General features: G+C 38.4%; 1 protein-coding gene across 2 annotated transcripts; it reads left to right on the forward strand.

Annotated features, from left to right (window-relative positions):
- The first annotated feature begins 2003 nt into the window (after nucleotides 1-2003).
- LOC306865431 (uncharacterized protein) lies at nucleotides 2004-16816 on the forward strand. 2 transcript variants are annotated; one of them, XM_079410024.1, is made up of 9 exons: nucleotides 2004-2275; nucleotides 5574-5706; nucleotides 6406-6571; nucleotides 7486-7595; nucleotides 7763-7926; nucleotides 8047-8066; nucleotides 9234-9370; nucleotides 9580-9740; nucleotides 9954-16816. In XM_079410024.1, exons 2-9 carry the CDS (start codon nucleotides 5594-5596, stop codon nucleotides 15395-15397), a joined length of 6315 nt encoding a protein of 2104 aa, XP_079266150.1. In that variant the 5' UTR covers nucleotides 2004-2275; nucleotides 5574-5593; the 3' UTR covers nucleotides 15398-16816. The 2 variants fall into 2 exon arrangements, with proteins under 2 accessions (XP_079266150.1, XP_079266151.1); XM_079410025.1 differs by lacking the exon at nucleotides 2004-2275 and having other exon boundaries at nucleotides 5625-5706; nucleotides 9954-10688; nucleotides 10764-16816.
- Nucleotides 16817-17556: the final 740 nt, after the last annotated feature.

Here is a 17556-nt window from a genome sequence, read left to right on the forward strand (position 1 = left end):
TTGTCCAAAGCTCACATCTGAATCTCTCCATCATGGATCTTCGACTTGAGAAGTGTTTCTGTGGCGTTTGGTGGTGTTTTGGAGGACGTGGGGAGAAAAATGGCTAATTTAGTAGCCGAATACGCGCTGAGATCGCTGGGAAGCGTGGATAGCATTAGCACGTAAGTGTCTCCACCCTCCTCTTGAATGTTTATGTGTCTTTATCATGTATTTGCAGCTTTTGTTTCATGTTAGCTGTTTTAGATTCTAAAAATGACAACGGAGAGGGATAATATGAGGGGATTACATGAGTTTTGTTCGTGTGGGTGGGTGGGTGTGTTTGTTTGTGGGTATGTCCCGGTTATTGTGTGTGTGTGCGTGCGCGCGTGTGTGTGTGTGTGTACAAAATGTAAACAGTGTTGCAAGTTTGATTTGTTTTGCTTACACACTTTCTCACTCTTTTTCTCTCACTCTTCCCTGTCTTTTCAGAGGTCTGGTGAATCCAGATGGTCAGAAAAAAACCATTTTAGTGGCTGCTAGAGCGTCTTCCTCCACTGTAAATACTGTAAATAGTTTTTTTTTTTTATTATTTAGTAATATTAGTAATAGTAATCTATTACTATATTAGTAAAATAGTAATATTCATAATATTCACCATATAAAATAAATAAAAAATACAAATGTTGTAAAAACAATGTATTTTGCATGTTTTGTGTTTTCACTAGTTCAAAAATGATCAAATCTGTTTTGGTTCACTGTTTTCATTATTGGAATTGTTCAGAATAAAGACTGTTTAGTTATGTTCAAATTCTGAAATAGTTTTGTGTTTTTTTGTGGTTTCATTGGTAGAGCAGTTCTGAATTGATATACATATGTAGTATGCAGTGTCTTATGGAGTCTCTAAATAGCATTTTTGAAAGGATTCCTAGACTTTTCTTGAAATAAAATATCCAAATGACTTTTCCAAAGCTTTTCTTGAAATGAAATACCATAAAGATGTACTTTCTGTAAGTCTTTACCTATAAAAAATTTATTATTTCATATTTTATTTCAGGAAATATTTAGGCGTTTTTTTTTCAAAAATGCCATTTGTAGACTAACCAAATGACTAAATGAGTCAGCACTACAAATGCTGTTCAGAAATAGTTTTTTATTGTGTGTTTTGGTGGGCAGAGCAGTTCTGAATTGATATACATATATGTATTATGTAGTTTTGACTCATTTGGACATTTGTTTACAAAGTGTCTATTTGGGGTCTCCAAATGGCTTTTTTGAAAGGACGCCTAGATTTTTTTTAAATAAAAGCTTACAGAAACTACATTTTTGGGAGTATCATCCTCAAATTTGAATCAAAACATGGTCAGATGTTCAGCTTTATCTTTATGGTGTTTTCAGGCCTTTGGCATGAAAGTCTCATCCATTTTTCCCTTAGTGAGCTTCATTAAAACATATCGCGAGTCAATTTCATGTATATTTTACCTTGTTTTACTCTATTGCTATACTAATTTTGAGTTATTATGACTCTAGAGTAACAAAGGATCAAGTGTCTAGTTTCAAACAACACCAGATTTTTAAATATAGACCTTAGGGTTCAAGAGCTACAGACATTTTTATTTGGTTATATCGTTTTTTACAAAATGCTCAAAAATAGGGGCGCAGGGTAACAGGTTAAACAGTACAAAGAACACAGTGAGAGTAGTAAATATTTAACATCTACTGCGCATAACCAGCAAACCTTAATCCCATCAAACATGCATTTTCCTAACAAAAAGCCTGCTATTATATTGCATAACTCCACGAGGTCAACAGCACACGGTTAAAGAGATGAGGCGGGGAGCGGGCTTCCTCTGCCGCTGATTAGTAGAAGCGCGAGGTATTTCCTACATCTGCACTCTCATTGGCCAATCTCGACGCCGTGTAACTTAACCAGCCAATGGGATGAGAGGAATAACGCCGAGATCCCTGCCACTCAGCTCACTAGCCAATGGGAGCGCGACTCTGAATGTCAAGGATTGGTTGAATTCACCTCCAGGACGAGTCTTCTACTACATTCGAAAACAAACGCAGTATAGAAAAATTAATGCTAGTATCATACCCAGATCACCCCAGCGCGACTTTCTATTTTCCAGTTCAAAATCATATATCCCGCAGCAGAAACGTCAAAATCATGGAATATGGGGATATCAGGAGCAGATGGCAGCAGCGCTCGTAGCCAACAGGAAGAGCTAGCCTGCTAGCTTACAGACGAATTTCATTACAGACAAATCGACCAGAAATTTGAAGGAAAGCCCGTCAGGTAAATGCACTTCTCTGTTTATTATACAGAATAGATGTGCTCGCGCAGATTTTGCAAGTCAATTTCTATTCACAGTGAAATATATCATGTTTAAAGATTCGGTTTGGACCGCGACGGTCCGCTTGTGTTGTCCAGTGAGCTAACGTTAACTGGACCTCAGTGATTTGGGCTGAAGTCCGTTAACGCTCCTCTGACAGTGATGTATGGCCCCTCGCGGCTCTGAACATTAATAACCAGCTGTTATGAATTGGCAAAATCAATTATCTTTTGACCTCCAGTCAGGTGTGTTGTTAAATAACGAGTAATTGGCGCGATCATAGCTGCTTGTCGACAGATGTAACGTTAGCTGTCTCTGAGAGACCATGCGGCACGTAATATTGACTGTAATCTTATTTATTAACCCTTTGCGTGTCCTTGTATGTGGTATTTATTGATTTATTTTTCTCCGCTGTGATCTCTGGACTAGCACGGAGGTCTCTCTGAGCTGGTGTTTTACACGCTTCCCCGGAGCTCGCCTGCTGTCACTCGAACTCGATTACAACTCAAGTGCTGAAGTGTTTTCTGACTGAATAGCTGCCTTGTAGAGCGACTCTTGACCTGTCGGTGGAGAGAAGGATTATACGTTTATTAATCACCGAGAGGAGGATATTTGCTCGCAAGACTGCAGCAATAATTATCAGGGTTAAAATGCACAAAACTAAACAGGCACTATGCAATGCAATGTACAACAACATCTCTAAATCGTCTCTAAAGCAGCTGCAATGAACATTAAATGTTTATTATTATTATTTCTTATTGCTAGAAAACAAACAAAATTGCATTGAAGTACAATAACAAAGTGAAAGTGAAAGGGAAAAAATACCCAGTCTGTAAAAAAAATAAAAAAATAAATTCTTATCTAACTTTTTTTTGTACTACTTGTTATCAGTGAGCTTTAGTGATTTTACAAGGGAAATCTAGGCAAAGACAAAACAATTTTTTTGTGAATAAAACTTTTACAATGTAACACACAAATTAACAAGATCAATAGCATGGCCACTGCCAGAAAAGTAAAAAAAAAAAAAAAGTATATCTTCAAATGAAAAGTTTAAATCGCATTTTATAAAAGCACAGAGGTAACGACTTCACTTCTCCCAAAGAGATTTAACTTGTTTGCAGTGGTTGAGTACATGTACTACACATACGTTAGAGGTATGTAAGTAGCAGTTTGGGAGTTGGTTGGATAGATGTTATGTACACTCTTAAAACGAACCTCTTTGTTTTTTATTACAAATATGTTTCTGGCAGTAACCATGCTCTCTTCCAGTGAATACTGTAAAACAAAATTGCTTCTAGGATGCGTACACTGAGTAATGTTACAATTGATATCTATGTTCATTGTTACACTTTTATTTATCAAGAAGACAAAATCCATCCCTTAAATGTTTGGGCATACTCTAAATATCTTGTGTCATAAATAGGCTAGATTGATGACACTTTCTCAGTACTGACCAGCTCAGTGTTTCAAAGTGTCTTCCTGAGGAAATAAATATGGTCTGTTTTTGCTTTGTCAGACCTTTTTTTTTATTCTCATTCTTCTGCTGCTTACACACTGTAAAAAGTAGTTGTTGACAAAATCCAGTGTATTCAGATTTGTAGGTTCTCTTTAGTAACTTTTTGTCAATTTAAATGTGGACATTCACAAATTACAAAAATGCCTCATTCTGTATGAGACATATAGATGAGGTCTAAACAACCAATAACTAACAATAATGACAAAACAACAGCAATAATTTAAAAAGATGCAGAGAAACAATCCTATAACAGGAAATGCATGATTAATTCATACTGCACTGCATGCTGGGAACTAGCAACATTTAGGGGAATATTCTTTGTCTAATATGGGTTTTTATGAAGGTTAAATGTACCACTTTTGTTTTACAAATTATTCCTGACTGCTGAAAGAATAAGTGCTTTGTGAAGGTGAAAATTATTCAGTTATTTCAGTATTTAAGCAGTGAGGTTATTACTTTAATGTGTACTGTTTGTGATTTAGTGGGTTATGAGTTTAAGTGTTATTGACCACAACTACTGTTGTTATTATTACAGTCTAGTTTCTCAATGAAAACGAGAACTTCATTTGGGATTCAAAATCAAGAAATGAAGCTTTACAGTGGCTACGTGTACATGCAACCAAATAATCCGTTTGTAATCGGATTGACGGCTCAATCGGAATGAAAAGCCTTCATGTAAACACCTTAATCGATCCGATTGAACTCGATCGGAATGAAATTTCAATTGGATTGAAGGGGGTGGTTTATTTCTTTTTCTAATACAAATGAGAATGCATGTAAACACTCGATCTGATCAAAAACCGAAACTGAAATGACTGCACGTGCAATGATGCAGAAATAGCATAATGACGTATGACTCACGGAACGAGCTGTTCTTCCTTTTGAATAATGTGTGTCCTGTCATTAAAAAACACTCTTTTCACTTGGCCGTGAACTCGTCCCACCAGTTCTTGTTTCAGATTCTCATCCACAGGCAACCCATTTTGTGCACAGGGAGGGGCATTTTTACTGCATGATAAATATGAGCAGCACGGCACAGAGGTTTATATGTAGGCTATATTTATCCAGAAATTGATAAATATTAATTCTGTTGTTAAAAACAAATAAAGAAACAGTGTAGGAGAGTGGTTATTGTGTGCAAACAAACAAAATTCTATATTTGGGCAGTGTGCATGTAAAAAAATCCATTCTGATTTGAAGCTTGTGACATAAACGCACACATCAACCTGATCACTTTATTTAGCGTTCATGTAAATTCAGATTCATCAGTCGGAATGAGTTCAGTCCGATTGAACCAAAAATGGTGCATGTAAACGTAGCCGGTGAAAAAATAATGTTATGATATAAAATAAATCTAGATATTCTGGGTCACTAAAAATGCACATCAAATAATTAGGTTTGTAAGGCTGATCATGTGGCTTAGTATAGATGGTCAGATGTTCTTCTTTCCATTGAGGCTCAAGATACTAATCTCAAATCATGCTGGAGATCATTTGTGCTGCTTGACCACTGCTGTCATTTGGGCAAAAATTCACTCTTCACTCATTATAATGAATTTGAACAAAATACAAATATTTTAATTAGTGGTCTCAGACATTTTTGACAACCCATAGGTTTCTAATGCTGTTTTTTTTTTTAGAAATCTTTGAGGAAAATATAATTGCTATTATTCTTCTCATTTATGCTTGCGTAGAAGGACTTGCAGCTGTTTAAATGTGTAACTCACCGACTTCATTTTGTTCCAGCATGTTGATGGTGGGCAACCATGGAGGGATCTTATAGAATGAGTGTGAGAGAGCTTTGTGAGACAGATGATCTGGCCACGAGTCTGGTGCTGGATCCCTTACTGGGGTTCAGCACCCATAAGATGAACATAAGGTACTGTGGTACTGCTTTATACATGATCAACAGTTTTTATGCACAGTAGTTAAAGAAAAATATTGGTTTTGTTATTCTGATAGCACTAATGTAATACGTTTGTTTTTTCAGTTAGTAATGTGAAACACACACTGGTTCAAAAATGTAGGGTCAGTTTTTAAGGTTCATGTTTTTGAAAGAAGTAAAACAGTATTATAATGAAAGCCATTATTATTACTATTTAAAATATTTAAATGTGTATATATATTTTTAAAAATAATGTATTTTAAAATGTAATTTATTCCTGTGGTGCCAAAGTGAATTTTCAGCAGCTGTTACTCCAGTCTTCAGTGTCACATGATAATTCAGATGTCATTCATATGCTAATTTGGTGCTTAAGAAACTATTATTATTATTATTACTACTGTTGTTATTATTATTTGTTAAAAACAGTTTCCTTTTTTTTGTGGAAAGCATGATTCTTTTTTTCTCTGCCGAATAGAAAGTTCAAAAGAACAGCGTTTATTTGAAATCTAAATTATTTGTAATAATATACATGTCTTTACTGACACTTTTGATCAGTTTAATGTGACATTGCTAAAATAAGTTTATTTATTTTAAATATGTCTTATTGAACCCGTACCTTTGAACTGTTGTGTGCGTTATTTCTTCCATTCATAATTTGTAATTAACTTTTTTTCTTTCATTATGTGAATGAAGTCCTCCCCCTGAGATCAGGCGATGGGGTTACCTCAGAGAGACACTTCTGCGGTTCAAACGAACGCATGACTTCCAGGCCACCTTTGATGCCCTGTTGGATGGGGAATGGGTCAGTGGCTATTTCACTGGGCTGGGTTCACACCGACAGGAGCTGTTGAAGCAGCACGTGAGTATCATATCTTATCCAGAATTGCTGAATGTCCATTTTTTGGTTGCTTGTACACATGTATAATCATCACCAAAGAGGAATGTAAGAATGCTTGAATCAATTATCACCTTAATTATATGTTGTCTGCACTATGTTTGTACTTTCTGTACTGGAAGCTCATAACACCAAGACAAATTCCTTGTGTGTGCAAACACACTTGGCAATAAAGCTCTTTCTGATTCTGATTCTGATTCTGAATTGCTTCGAATGTGTAGCTGTTTAGTAAGGATGCCTTTTCTTCAGCATATTTGCTTACAGGATTGTCTTTGCTAGATCAGTTGTTTGTTTTCTTGATGAGTACAGTCTCTCTGTACACAAAAGGGCTGCCCTGGACAGAAAATTGTTTGCCTAAGATAGACAAGGACAGGGAAAATATATTAATTAAAATCTTTATCAATCCCGAGACTTCCTTTAAGTGAAAACGTTTAAATGATCAAAATAATCTAGTTGCTTTGTTCGACACCTGTTAGATCAGAGAGGAGAAGCTTTTCTTTCTTTTGATTTGAATTGCATCGTGAGGTACAAGGAAGTTTTCAAGAGAGCTATGAATAAGGGTACACTCATAGCGTTATTTCCTTTGATTCCTCCGGCCTCATTTTCTCTCCTTGCATCCTTCCCTCACATCCAAAGGGGTGGAGCTATGACTCGAGGAAAGGAAACTATAATGGGCAAATAAGAAATGAGAAGCACCCCCTTTCTCCCTTCCTTCCTCCCTTCCTTTATTCCTTCCTCCCTCCTTCATTTTTCCCTTCCATCCATCCAATTTTATTTAAAGACAGCCACAGTGTATCACAATACTTTTATTCAAATAACATAACTGTATGGCAGTGTCCTTTTAAAAACTATTTTAACTTGCTCTTCATTTTCTTTAGATGTATCGTTATATGACAGCATTTATGTTGGACAGTGGAGTGAACATCGAGCCATGTAACCGCTATTCCTCCGAGACTAATGGAGCTAAAATCACATCCACCCGACACTGGTTAGAATCACCTTTTTTTTTTTTTTTTTTTTTTTTGAATAATAATTTTTCAATTGTTCAAAATCAGCATTTAAACTGTTAATTAATTATAAAACATAATGACTGGTCTACTTTTTAAATTAATTTGACGACCATGTTTAAAGATATGACAATGTTGAATTCTCCAGGCTTGTGGGAGAAAGGGTGGAGGTCCTGCAGGGCTGTATAGCTGAGCTGAGCCCTGAGGATAGTGCCGTCCTCAGAGCAGGAGTGAATGACTTCAGTGTCATGTACTCCATGCGCAAGAGATGTGCTCAGCTTTGGTTGGGGCCGGCTGCCTTTATCAATCATGGTGAGAGAACCCGTATGCATAAACGGATCAGTAATATTCTTCTTTTTCAAAACACGGTCTTTGGTAACGCACAGGATCTGATTACAATATTTTCTCTTTTATTTTTATTTCTGGGAGAAGACTGCAGACCCAACTGTAAGGTAAGACACTAAATGATTGCTTTTGCTTAACTAGCAAATCTTTTGAATTGTGTAGTTTTTTTTAAAGACCCTTTACACTACTATCTAATAAATCTAATGTACATAAATGGACATTCAGGCTGCAAGATTAACGTGTATTACGTTTATGTACATTAGATTCATTAGACTTCTCTTTAAAGTTTAACTAGATCTGATAAAAGAGAGTACGGCGTTTCTTTCATTTGCTTTCAGTTTTCATGTTTGTATTCACTCTAATATATAAAACTATACCAGTTTTTCTTTATTACAAATGACTGATTTGATACCTGCACGCAGTTAGCGGATGCGTGTGTGCAGTGAGATGTGCTTAGGTACACATCTGTGGGATACACTTGGTCTAAGCTGCATCTTGAATGTAAACAGACAAGACAAGAATCTGGTATGTCACAATAGATCTGTGAAAGTGTTGAAATGCAGCCTAATAGACCTGTTATTTATTTAACAATTATCAAACAGCAGTATTGACAAGATAAAGACGAAACCATTTACTGCTCATGCGTCGATCGCTTTAGTGGCTTTAATAAGCCTTTTAAGAACACTTTGTTTCATGTCATTTGTTTCTTTGTTCTTCATGTGTCTTGTCTTGAATAATTGAGAAAGCAATGTTTACTTAATTGAAAAACACTTGGAACAGACAATAATAAGGAAAGTTTCTTGAGCACCAATTCAGCAAAATAGAACTTCTGTAGGATGTGACTCAGAATACTGGAGGATTAGCTGATGAAAATTCAACTATTACAAGAATTAATTACATTTTAAAATATATTAAAACAGAATAGTTATTTTAAATTGTAATGATTCTTAACTTTATTACTGTTTTACTGAGTTTGATCAAATACAGTCTGGTTGAGAATAACAGACTTCAAAAGCACTTTAAAAATCTTGCTGACTTCAAATGTTTGAACTGTAGTTTATAAGTGAATGTAATGTATATGTAAGTTTTATTACTTATTTATTTTTATTGTATTATTTTATCTGACTTCAGTCCTAACAGGGCTTCACCCTTTTTAAAATGTAATTTCCTTAATTTGTTTTCACTTGTTTCCCGGCATATGACTAAGTAGATTATAGGCAAACACTGTATACTGAAAAGTAATTTGCTCATACTGTTTCTGTTCCTCCTATTAGTTTGTCCCTGGAGATAAGAATGGAGCTTGTGTAAAAGTGGTGCGGCCCATCTCACCGGGGGAGGAGATTACCTGTTACTATGGGGACAGCTTTTTTGGAGAGAATAATGAAATGTGTGAATGTTGCACATGTGAGAGGTGAGAGAATATACGTAAATACAGCTTCAAGGCCATCTGCTGTGGGTATTATAGTGATGCGGGATCTATAACACGCAATTATGTCAATGGATGCTTGTAATTGGTCTGAACTGTATTAGAGTTTAATGTCAATTAGGTTTCTAATGACAGAAATGCATTTAAAAATATTTTAAATCTGCTTTTATCACAAATTATGTCAATCTATGCAGGAGAGGAGAGGGATCATTTCAGAAGAGAGACCAGTCACCAGATGTGGCTTGCTCTGGGGATCTTTCTGGACAGAAATATGAGTTCAGAGAGACTGACCTAAGGCTTAACAGGAATAGGGGAAATGGCACCCCAAAGCCATTTCTCACTGTATCAAACTCTGGTATGCTTGTTATGCCATTCCTATTTAGTTGTTTTCTAATTACTTGTGTCCTGGAGAAAAATTTATTTGTTCTGAGTGTAAAATTGCAAGGGTCATAATTAAGCATCCTATGCAATTTCCTAATAAAGTGGTGAAAAAGCCTGTATTGGCATAATCTCATTATTGCCAACCACTTAACTCTGGCTGTCTATTCTTGTCTCATTCTCTTGTCAGCCTTGCCAATGAGGAATACATTTTCCCAACGGACAAAGAGGAACGCCCTTGTTTTGAGCAAGATGAGAAAGACTGATAGGTGGAGGAGGGAGGAGCACTGCAAACAGGTGGAAAAGAGGACACAAAACCTCTTATCATCTTTGCCTCACCTCAAGCTAAAGGAGCTGAGCATCTGCCTCTATCAGCACAGCACAAATTTCCTATTACGCTGTAAGGACCCCTTGAGCAAAGAAAGGGCCCTGCTATACCTAATTGAGAAAGAGCGACCAAAACCAGAGAGGATCACAAAGAACAGCAAATCTGTCTCTCCACCTCTCAGAAGTGTTAACATAAATGGACCGGAGGAGAGAAAAGATGAGGATGGAGAAATGTTAAATGGAGGCCCCGTAATTAGATTTAAACCCTTTACTCTTGGATGTGTTTCCAGTGTACATGAAAGAGACGGCATGAAGGCCAAGGGACGTAACATTGATGCATCATCTGTCAGAATTGTCCACCAGGGCATTTCCTCAAGGACCAGGAATATTCTTCGTAGTCGTCTGAGCAGTCTCCAAGCAAGGAGTCGATCTAAACTCTCCAGATTCAACAAAAGGAGGACCAGACTTATCAAATCCAATTCTAAACTCTCTACAGGGCAAAATGAATGCTCTGACTCGCAGACACGAGATGGGAAGCGGCAAAAAGGAAGCAAGGTTGAATCCAAGGACACTACTTACCCTGTTTTAATCTCTCCAGGTAAACCATGTAATGATAAACATGTACACATTGATGGAGATGCTGGAACTAACAGTGACAAATCATCACAAACAGAGAGCACGGTGATCAGAGAGACGCAACAGAGTGTCCTTAGGGATTGCCTCAGGGAAGTGGCTGGCGATGGGAGACACATCAGTGGTTCCATTGCTCCTAGGGCAGGTGATGTTGGTGCTTGTGTAGCTTCAGAGACCTCAGGGGATAACAAGCAAAACCACAGGCAGTCTGTCTCTTCTAGCACTGTTAGTGATACACCCTCCTTGTCTTCACCATCTCTTAATAGTCCTGTCTCTTTCCACTCAGGGTTAAATCGTTACCTCAGAGTCAGTCTGGTCAGGGTGGCTATCCCAGGAAAGCCAGAGGTTGAAAGTACAGGTCAGAGGGAGGCAGACAGTAGAAGAGACCAGGTTACAGCACCAGCAGCAGCTTCAGTACAGCAGAGCACAAAATTTAATGGGAGCAAAGACAGCAATAGACAAGGTAAGAAAGGGGTGAAGGAGTTGTATTTCACACCAGTAAATATGGAGTGTGCAGATAAGTACTTAAAAGTAACATGTGATTTAGAGACTGGCAAAAACACAGTCTCACAACCTGTGGTGAAAGAACTTGTGGATGTGGATGGTAAGGATAGCCACAGTGAGCATGAAATTGAAGGCAAGCAAGATAATAAAGTTGTAACGGTCGCGTCTGTTGAAGTCACAATTCCCAAAAATTCAGAAGTTGCTGTAAAGAAACGGAAAAGAGCAGATAAAGATGACAAACAAACACATGTTGAGCTCATACCTGAGGTGCAGGATAAAGAAAGCACGATCAAGAAGCAGGAAGAAGTAATTGTCGAAGAAAGTCACTTGAAAAAGAAAGTGGTAACAGCACGCTTTGGTAGCAGGACTGTTGTTGTTAAAGAGGCAAAGGTACTGCTGAAGGATATTAGAAAGAATTTGAGTTGCAAGTTTAGTCAAGAAAAGGACGCTAATGACCACCAACCTCCGTGCAGTTACAGTGGTAAAGGAGAAGCTGATAATATAAAGACACTATCACCTACTGACAATAAAGATGCAAAGGACAGGCATGAAGCACTTAACAGGAATGAGAACCCTAATAAAGGACTCACGGCAGCTGATCAGCCAAATATACATGAAGATACTCAATTGAAACAGTCAGAAAACACTTTGATTTCCTCAGAACCTCCTTCCATATGCAAAGTTTCTCTGGATCACAGTTCCCAAAGCAGCATTCCTTTAAAGAAACGAGCATTTCGAGAATCACTTGATACAGACCCAGAACAGGATGTTAATGTGCCTGCAACACCATGTACTGATGTCAGTAAAGGCAAAGAACCCAATTTGGACAATCTGTTACCTAAGCCAATCGAAAGCAGCAGTGTGGATGCAACATTGTTGAAACGTCCAGAATCGGAATCAAGTTTAACTCTCAAAGCCAATGTTGGCGTTGGGTCCAAAAAGCGTGGCTCGTCCAAGTTGATAAAGACTTCGTCTAAACAATACTCTAAAGCTCTTCAGAGTGCCCATCGTGGACCAGGGAGAAACAATGTCAGAGTTCCTGAAAACAGAGATGGCACAAGTAATGTACATGTCTGTGAGAGGACAATCAATGACCCAAAGCATGAAACATCTAAAATTACAGAAGCAGTCAATTGCAACATGGGAGAGGAGAACCAAGCGGGAAGTGACAAAGGAGTAGAAGGAATAAATAAAGGACCAGAGGACTGTGAGATTACAGATAATATTGAACATGCTGTCAGTGACGAGTTGTCTACCTCAAATGTTTCGGATAACACGGAAGAAGAGCAGAAGCTCAACGTCAGAATCCGCCTTAAGAGGAAAAGGGGAAAGGAGTGGGCGATGGAGTGTACGGACGAGGCAAAAAGTGTTGCGGACAAGTCAAGCCCACAGCAATGCAACCCTTTTAGGGCTATTTTGGATTCTGTCTCAATTTTAAATGAAGAAATGGAGAGGATTCGGGGTCATGGGGAGGCCGATAACGGCGTAGGTTTGGAGAAAGCCACCAAAGCAGTTCAAGACGTGCTGGAGCATTGCAGAAAAGAATATGCAGCTAAGCCATGTAAAAGACAACAAAAAGTATCAGCTGTTTGCATTAACAAGAAGAACGTTAGTACACCAAAAGAAATTGTTCAAGACAGTAGTGATGTTACCGACAATCAACTACAACAAAAATCATCTGATCCAAAAATTGAGTCAGACATTGATGACATTAAACCGTTACCTTTGATTAAATTGTGCAGGAGAGCTGAAGGCAAGTGGGAGGTGGAGTGGAAAGAAGCTCACAATGACGATGGGAGCCCTGATACTGTGTACGGGGAGCCAAAGAAATTAACATCTGTCTTCTCTACAGCAGCAGTAGTGGAACAGATGCCTCTCGGCAATGTTAAAGACGAAAACCCGTCTCAATGCCAGCAACTAATGGCGGGGCGTAGTTGTACCAAGGGGACAGAGACCTTCAGAGATCCACCGAGTTTTGCGACTTCACCCTTACCATTATCCCTTTCACATTTGTCACTTTACTCTCCCTGTTATGAAGGGCTGGCAGGAGTTGGTAATGTCAGTGGGAGTATTCAAGCAAAAGAGAATGTAAGAGAGCAGGTGTCAGACAATTTAGATAGTTTTAAGCCTGGAGTTAGTAGAAGTGACAATAAAGGAAGGAATGACATTTTGTTACAGATTAATAAAAGTCTGTCAAAACTCCAGGCTCTGAGCCAGTCACAGGTATGTGAGAAAAGTGTGCCCACTAACACCAGTGTAACTGCTTCTCCCTCCATTTCTCCCTTTACCACAGATTGTAGCTTTAGTAACTATTCTGAGGATGTGCTTGACTTTCCATGTTTAAATCTCGAAAGCTACGATCAGATGCCTGCACAAAACAACTTGGCAGGCTCTTTAATAGATTACTGTCCTGGTGAGCCACATAACACCGGGTCCTTCAGCAGCCCCTTCTCCCAAAGTCCCACTGACGCATGGAATCCGGAGACCCCTTACCTAGGATCCCCAAGCCCAGTGAGTAACTTCAGTAGTGATGAGGAGCTAAGTTTCCCGGATATTGACTTTGCTCAGTCTGACACATCCTCATCTATTGGTGCGTCTCATCTCAGTCTCTTCAAAGATAAGCTCTGTAATACAGCCACAAGTTCTGCTCCTCTTCAAGACCCTGAGAAAGACCTGTATTTGTCTGATGGCGAGTTGTCACAAACACCCATGGAGCTCCAGGTCCAGGAAGATTCAGCAACACAGTTACTCCCCAAAGACTTGACAATGTTTAACAATGCATCTACAAGTGCTAAACAGCCTGGGCACCCAAATTCTCGCCTGCATCCTCAGGATAAAAAGTTAAGCTTTCTTGATTCCATTGTTAACTTGAAGTCCTCCGAGTCAGGCCTTGCTAAATTTGACATTAAAGACAATGGACCTCTCAACTTGCATAGCTCAAAAGCTAAATCCGAATCTGTCTTTCCAAACCAGTCAACACACCCTGTTACACCCTTCCATGCTGAGTATCCAGGTGCATTCAACTCTGGCAATGCACTTTTTCGTAGCAATGACAAGAAGCTTCCTTTTTTTTCAAACCCCAAGAACGTCTTGAAAAACGAGGAAGGCCGGAATGCTTGTCGAGTTTCTGTGGCTGCAGGCAGCTCGAAATCTCACAGCAACCTGGAAAGCATCTATGCTTGTCCAGGTCCATCAAGTTCTCCCAGTGGAAAAGAGTCTTCTGCTAGATGTCCTAATGCTGGGTTCTCAAGATTGGCTGAAAATCTGCGAAAAAACCCAAAGAATGTCCCTTCCAAACAGTACCCTCCTTATCCCGGTCCGCAAGGTGATCGCATTCACCCTGTTTACTTCATCAGCTCTAGCAAAACCACAACAGACGTTTTCAAGAACAATCCAGGCCTAAAGTCCCAGATCTCAAAAAATGATAAAGATCCATCCCTGTCCTCCACGTTTTTATTTCCCTCTTCTCAAGGTTTTCAATGTTACAGTACAACACAAAGCAAACTCTCAAAATTTGAAAAACCCCATGCTGTTGTGGCTCCCACTCAAAACACTCAACTTTCTGGAGTGTCTTCTATCCAGCCCAATAAGAATCAGATGTGTTCAAACATTTCTCACTGTGACTCTTCTGATTTCAACTTCAGCTCCTCTCTTTCACCTCCTGTGTCGCAGCACCGCAGTCCTCAGCTGGGATACAGAGAATCCTCAATCCATGAGGTCCCTTTGATTAAAACTCAGTCAACCACCTTTGAATACGGTCAAACTCCTCACCAGTCTTATGTAGTGAACTTCACCGGAGATCATTCTCTGACTCTGGGCTACAGTGAGGATGGTGAAAGCTTGAATTATTCTGGTTCAGGACCTGCAAATTACACTTATCATTGTCTTATGGAGCCTTCGGGAACACAAGGAAGGCTGGTTGTAGAAGCTTGTGGTCCCTCAAACTTCTCACCTCCTCCCTCTGTGAGTAGGTTTGCAGGGCCTAAAGTCCACGGAGGCCAAAACGGTAAGGATCAGCAGCATCAGGGGACAGGAACTCACCCATATAATTCTCTACACTTCTCCACCTCCCACTCACAAAGTACCCCCATAACGGAACGCAAGCCTAAGAGACTTAGGCTTGTGGTGACTGACGGTACAGTGGATCTGGACCTACAATATACTGATTAATAATGACCGTTTGTTGTTGATATGCTGAGACTTTATTTATTTAAAACACCTTCAATGTAATATGTTCTTTTTGTTTTCATTAAACTTTTACATTGTAAAATGTCATGTTCTTAGCATCGAAACAGATTTTCTTGAAATATTTAAAGACATATTTTTATTAGCACACTTGCTCAGTTATTTGTATGCTACATGATGAATTTTGTTTAGTACCTTATTATAGAAGATAATATTTTCATGCTAGTGGTTCTGTATTAAACCACGGAAAATAGATATTCAGTTGGTTCTATAGTACATAGACTTGCCACATGGTGGGGATGTTGTTCTCCACAATGGGAAAATTCTCTTGTTTCCTCCAAGCCTTTTCAGTTCGGAGTTAGCAGTCTAGATGGCAGAACATGTGACCGATCATATGTGATAAAAAGAAGTGAGGACTTGAACTTGCACAGCTCAGTGGGTTAGCACATGAAGGACCAGAGCAGGGAGCGTGTGCTTTTAATTTAGGGTTGTTTGAAAGCCCATTTGTCAAGTTGAATAAGAGTGTGCAGCACTGACTGCACAAATATTTGTACGACATATGACAAACACATAATTTGAGCAGCTCTCAAGTGTCCTGTATGTGCTTTAGGGGATTCCTGCATGTCACTAAAGGACCGAAGCAGCTGCTACATTAAATGCATACAAATCACAGAAATTTCAACATCTTTACCATCTGTGATGTCATTTATTTGAATAGACTCCCATCTTTTCCACACAAATCTCACACACCTTTTGTAAGCGCAAATGTGTTTTGGCATTGGATGCCCTTTTTAACACCAAACATTGGTCTGTATCAGCTTCATGGGGTTTTGTATCATATTGGGTATTGCTTTGGTACATTGGGCCAATGCATAATTAATTAGTTACCACTTGTATTACTCTAGAGAGATGTTTAGTGCCCTTTGGGGCGGATCCTTGATCAGACTCACTTAACACTTACAGAATATTGTTACGATAATGTACTGTAGTCCTACAGGTCACCAAGACCCAAAATCTGGCATCATCTCCGACCATATATATTGTGTTGTTTTTTTTGTTTTTTTTTACCTCCCCAGTACATGTCAGATATGAAATGTGTTTTTTGGTTTCTTCTCAGTTTTAATAGTTGCAGACATGAGAGAGCCCATGTTTATATCGTAGTTTGTGTTAAGCCTTGCCTTGGTCTATGAAAAGCCAGTGTGTTAATTATATTTATTTTAATATGTTTTTAACATGGTGCTTCAATATAACTTAATTTTTTTGATTGTACTGAACTTAATGTATATTACTGTTTTTTAATATCTACAATTCAGATGTCTTTTTTTCCGGTATGTCTTGTATGGCCATCCTGTTTGTTACTTAGGACATTTGAGATACATTTTAAATTGTAATGTTCAACTGTAAAATTGTAAAAAAAACAAAAAACAAAACAAAAAAAACAATTAATGCAATTAAAATGAAATGATTTTAAATGAAACTGTTCATGGTATTTTATCTATCTGTTTATCTATCTATCTATCTGTCTGTCTGTCTGTCTGTCTCAGAATGAATGTTTCTTTTGGAAAGGGCTATTCTCTCATTAATTCTTATTGATATATTATTATTATATTGATTAGGCCTTGTATGGTTTTATTAGAAGATTAATCTGACCGAAGAGCCGATATATTTCCTTTTTCAACCCTGCTGATAAAGCCATTTAAGTTTCATCAGTGTTCTCAAAATGTGCTATAGGTATTTCTTCAAGGTTACAGGTCTTTGCAGGTATTTTCTGCAGTGTCTGAAGTGGCCTAATTGCTTCAAAGACTATATAAATGACTAGCCATAGGAGAGAGAAGGGAACATTAAAATAATCTATCATCTACTTGCAAACACATACAAATGCACACTCTCAGAAATAAAGGAACAAAAGCTGTCACTGGGGCGGTACCTTTTCAAAAGGTACACTTTTGTACCTATTAGGTTCAAATCTGTACACTTTAAGTACTAATATGTACCTTTAAGGTACCAAAATGGACCCTTTAGGTACAAACATGTACCTTTTGAAAAGTTACCGCCCCAGTGACAGCTTTTGTACCTTTATTTCTGAGAGTGCACAAGCATTATGTATATGTTGGCGCAATGGTGTTCCACCCACGATGCATCTT

Source organism: Barbus barbus, assembly GCF_936440315.1.
Source record: "Barbus barbus genome assembly, chromosome: 4".
NCBI classification, from domain to species: Eukaryota; Metazoa; Chordata; class Actinopteri; order Cypriniformes; family Cyprinidae; genus Barbus; species Barbus barbus.

What these genes read in the sequence shown, in the direction of transcription:
- LOC306865431 (XM_079410024.1), top strand. Translation starts at nt 5,594, where the DNA reads ATGGAGGGATCTTATAGAATGAGTGTGAGAGAGCTTTGTGAGACAGAT. An exon ending in ATCACATCCACCCGACACTG is followed by an intron (nt 7,596 to 7,762) that starts GTTAGAATCACC and finishes TGAATTCTCCAG; the next exon opens with GCTTGTGGGAGAAAGGGTGG. An exon ending in GGCTGCCTTTATCAATCATG is followed by an intron (nt 7,927 to 8,046) that starts GTGAGAGAACCC and finishes TTCTGGGAGAAG; the next exon opens with ACTGCAGACCCAACTGTAAG.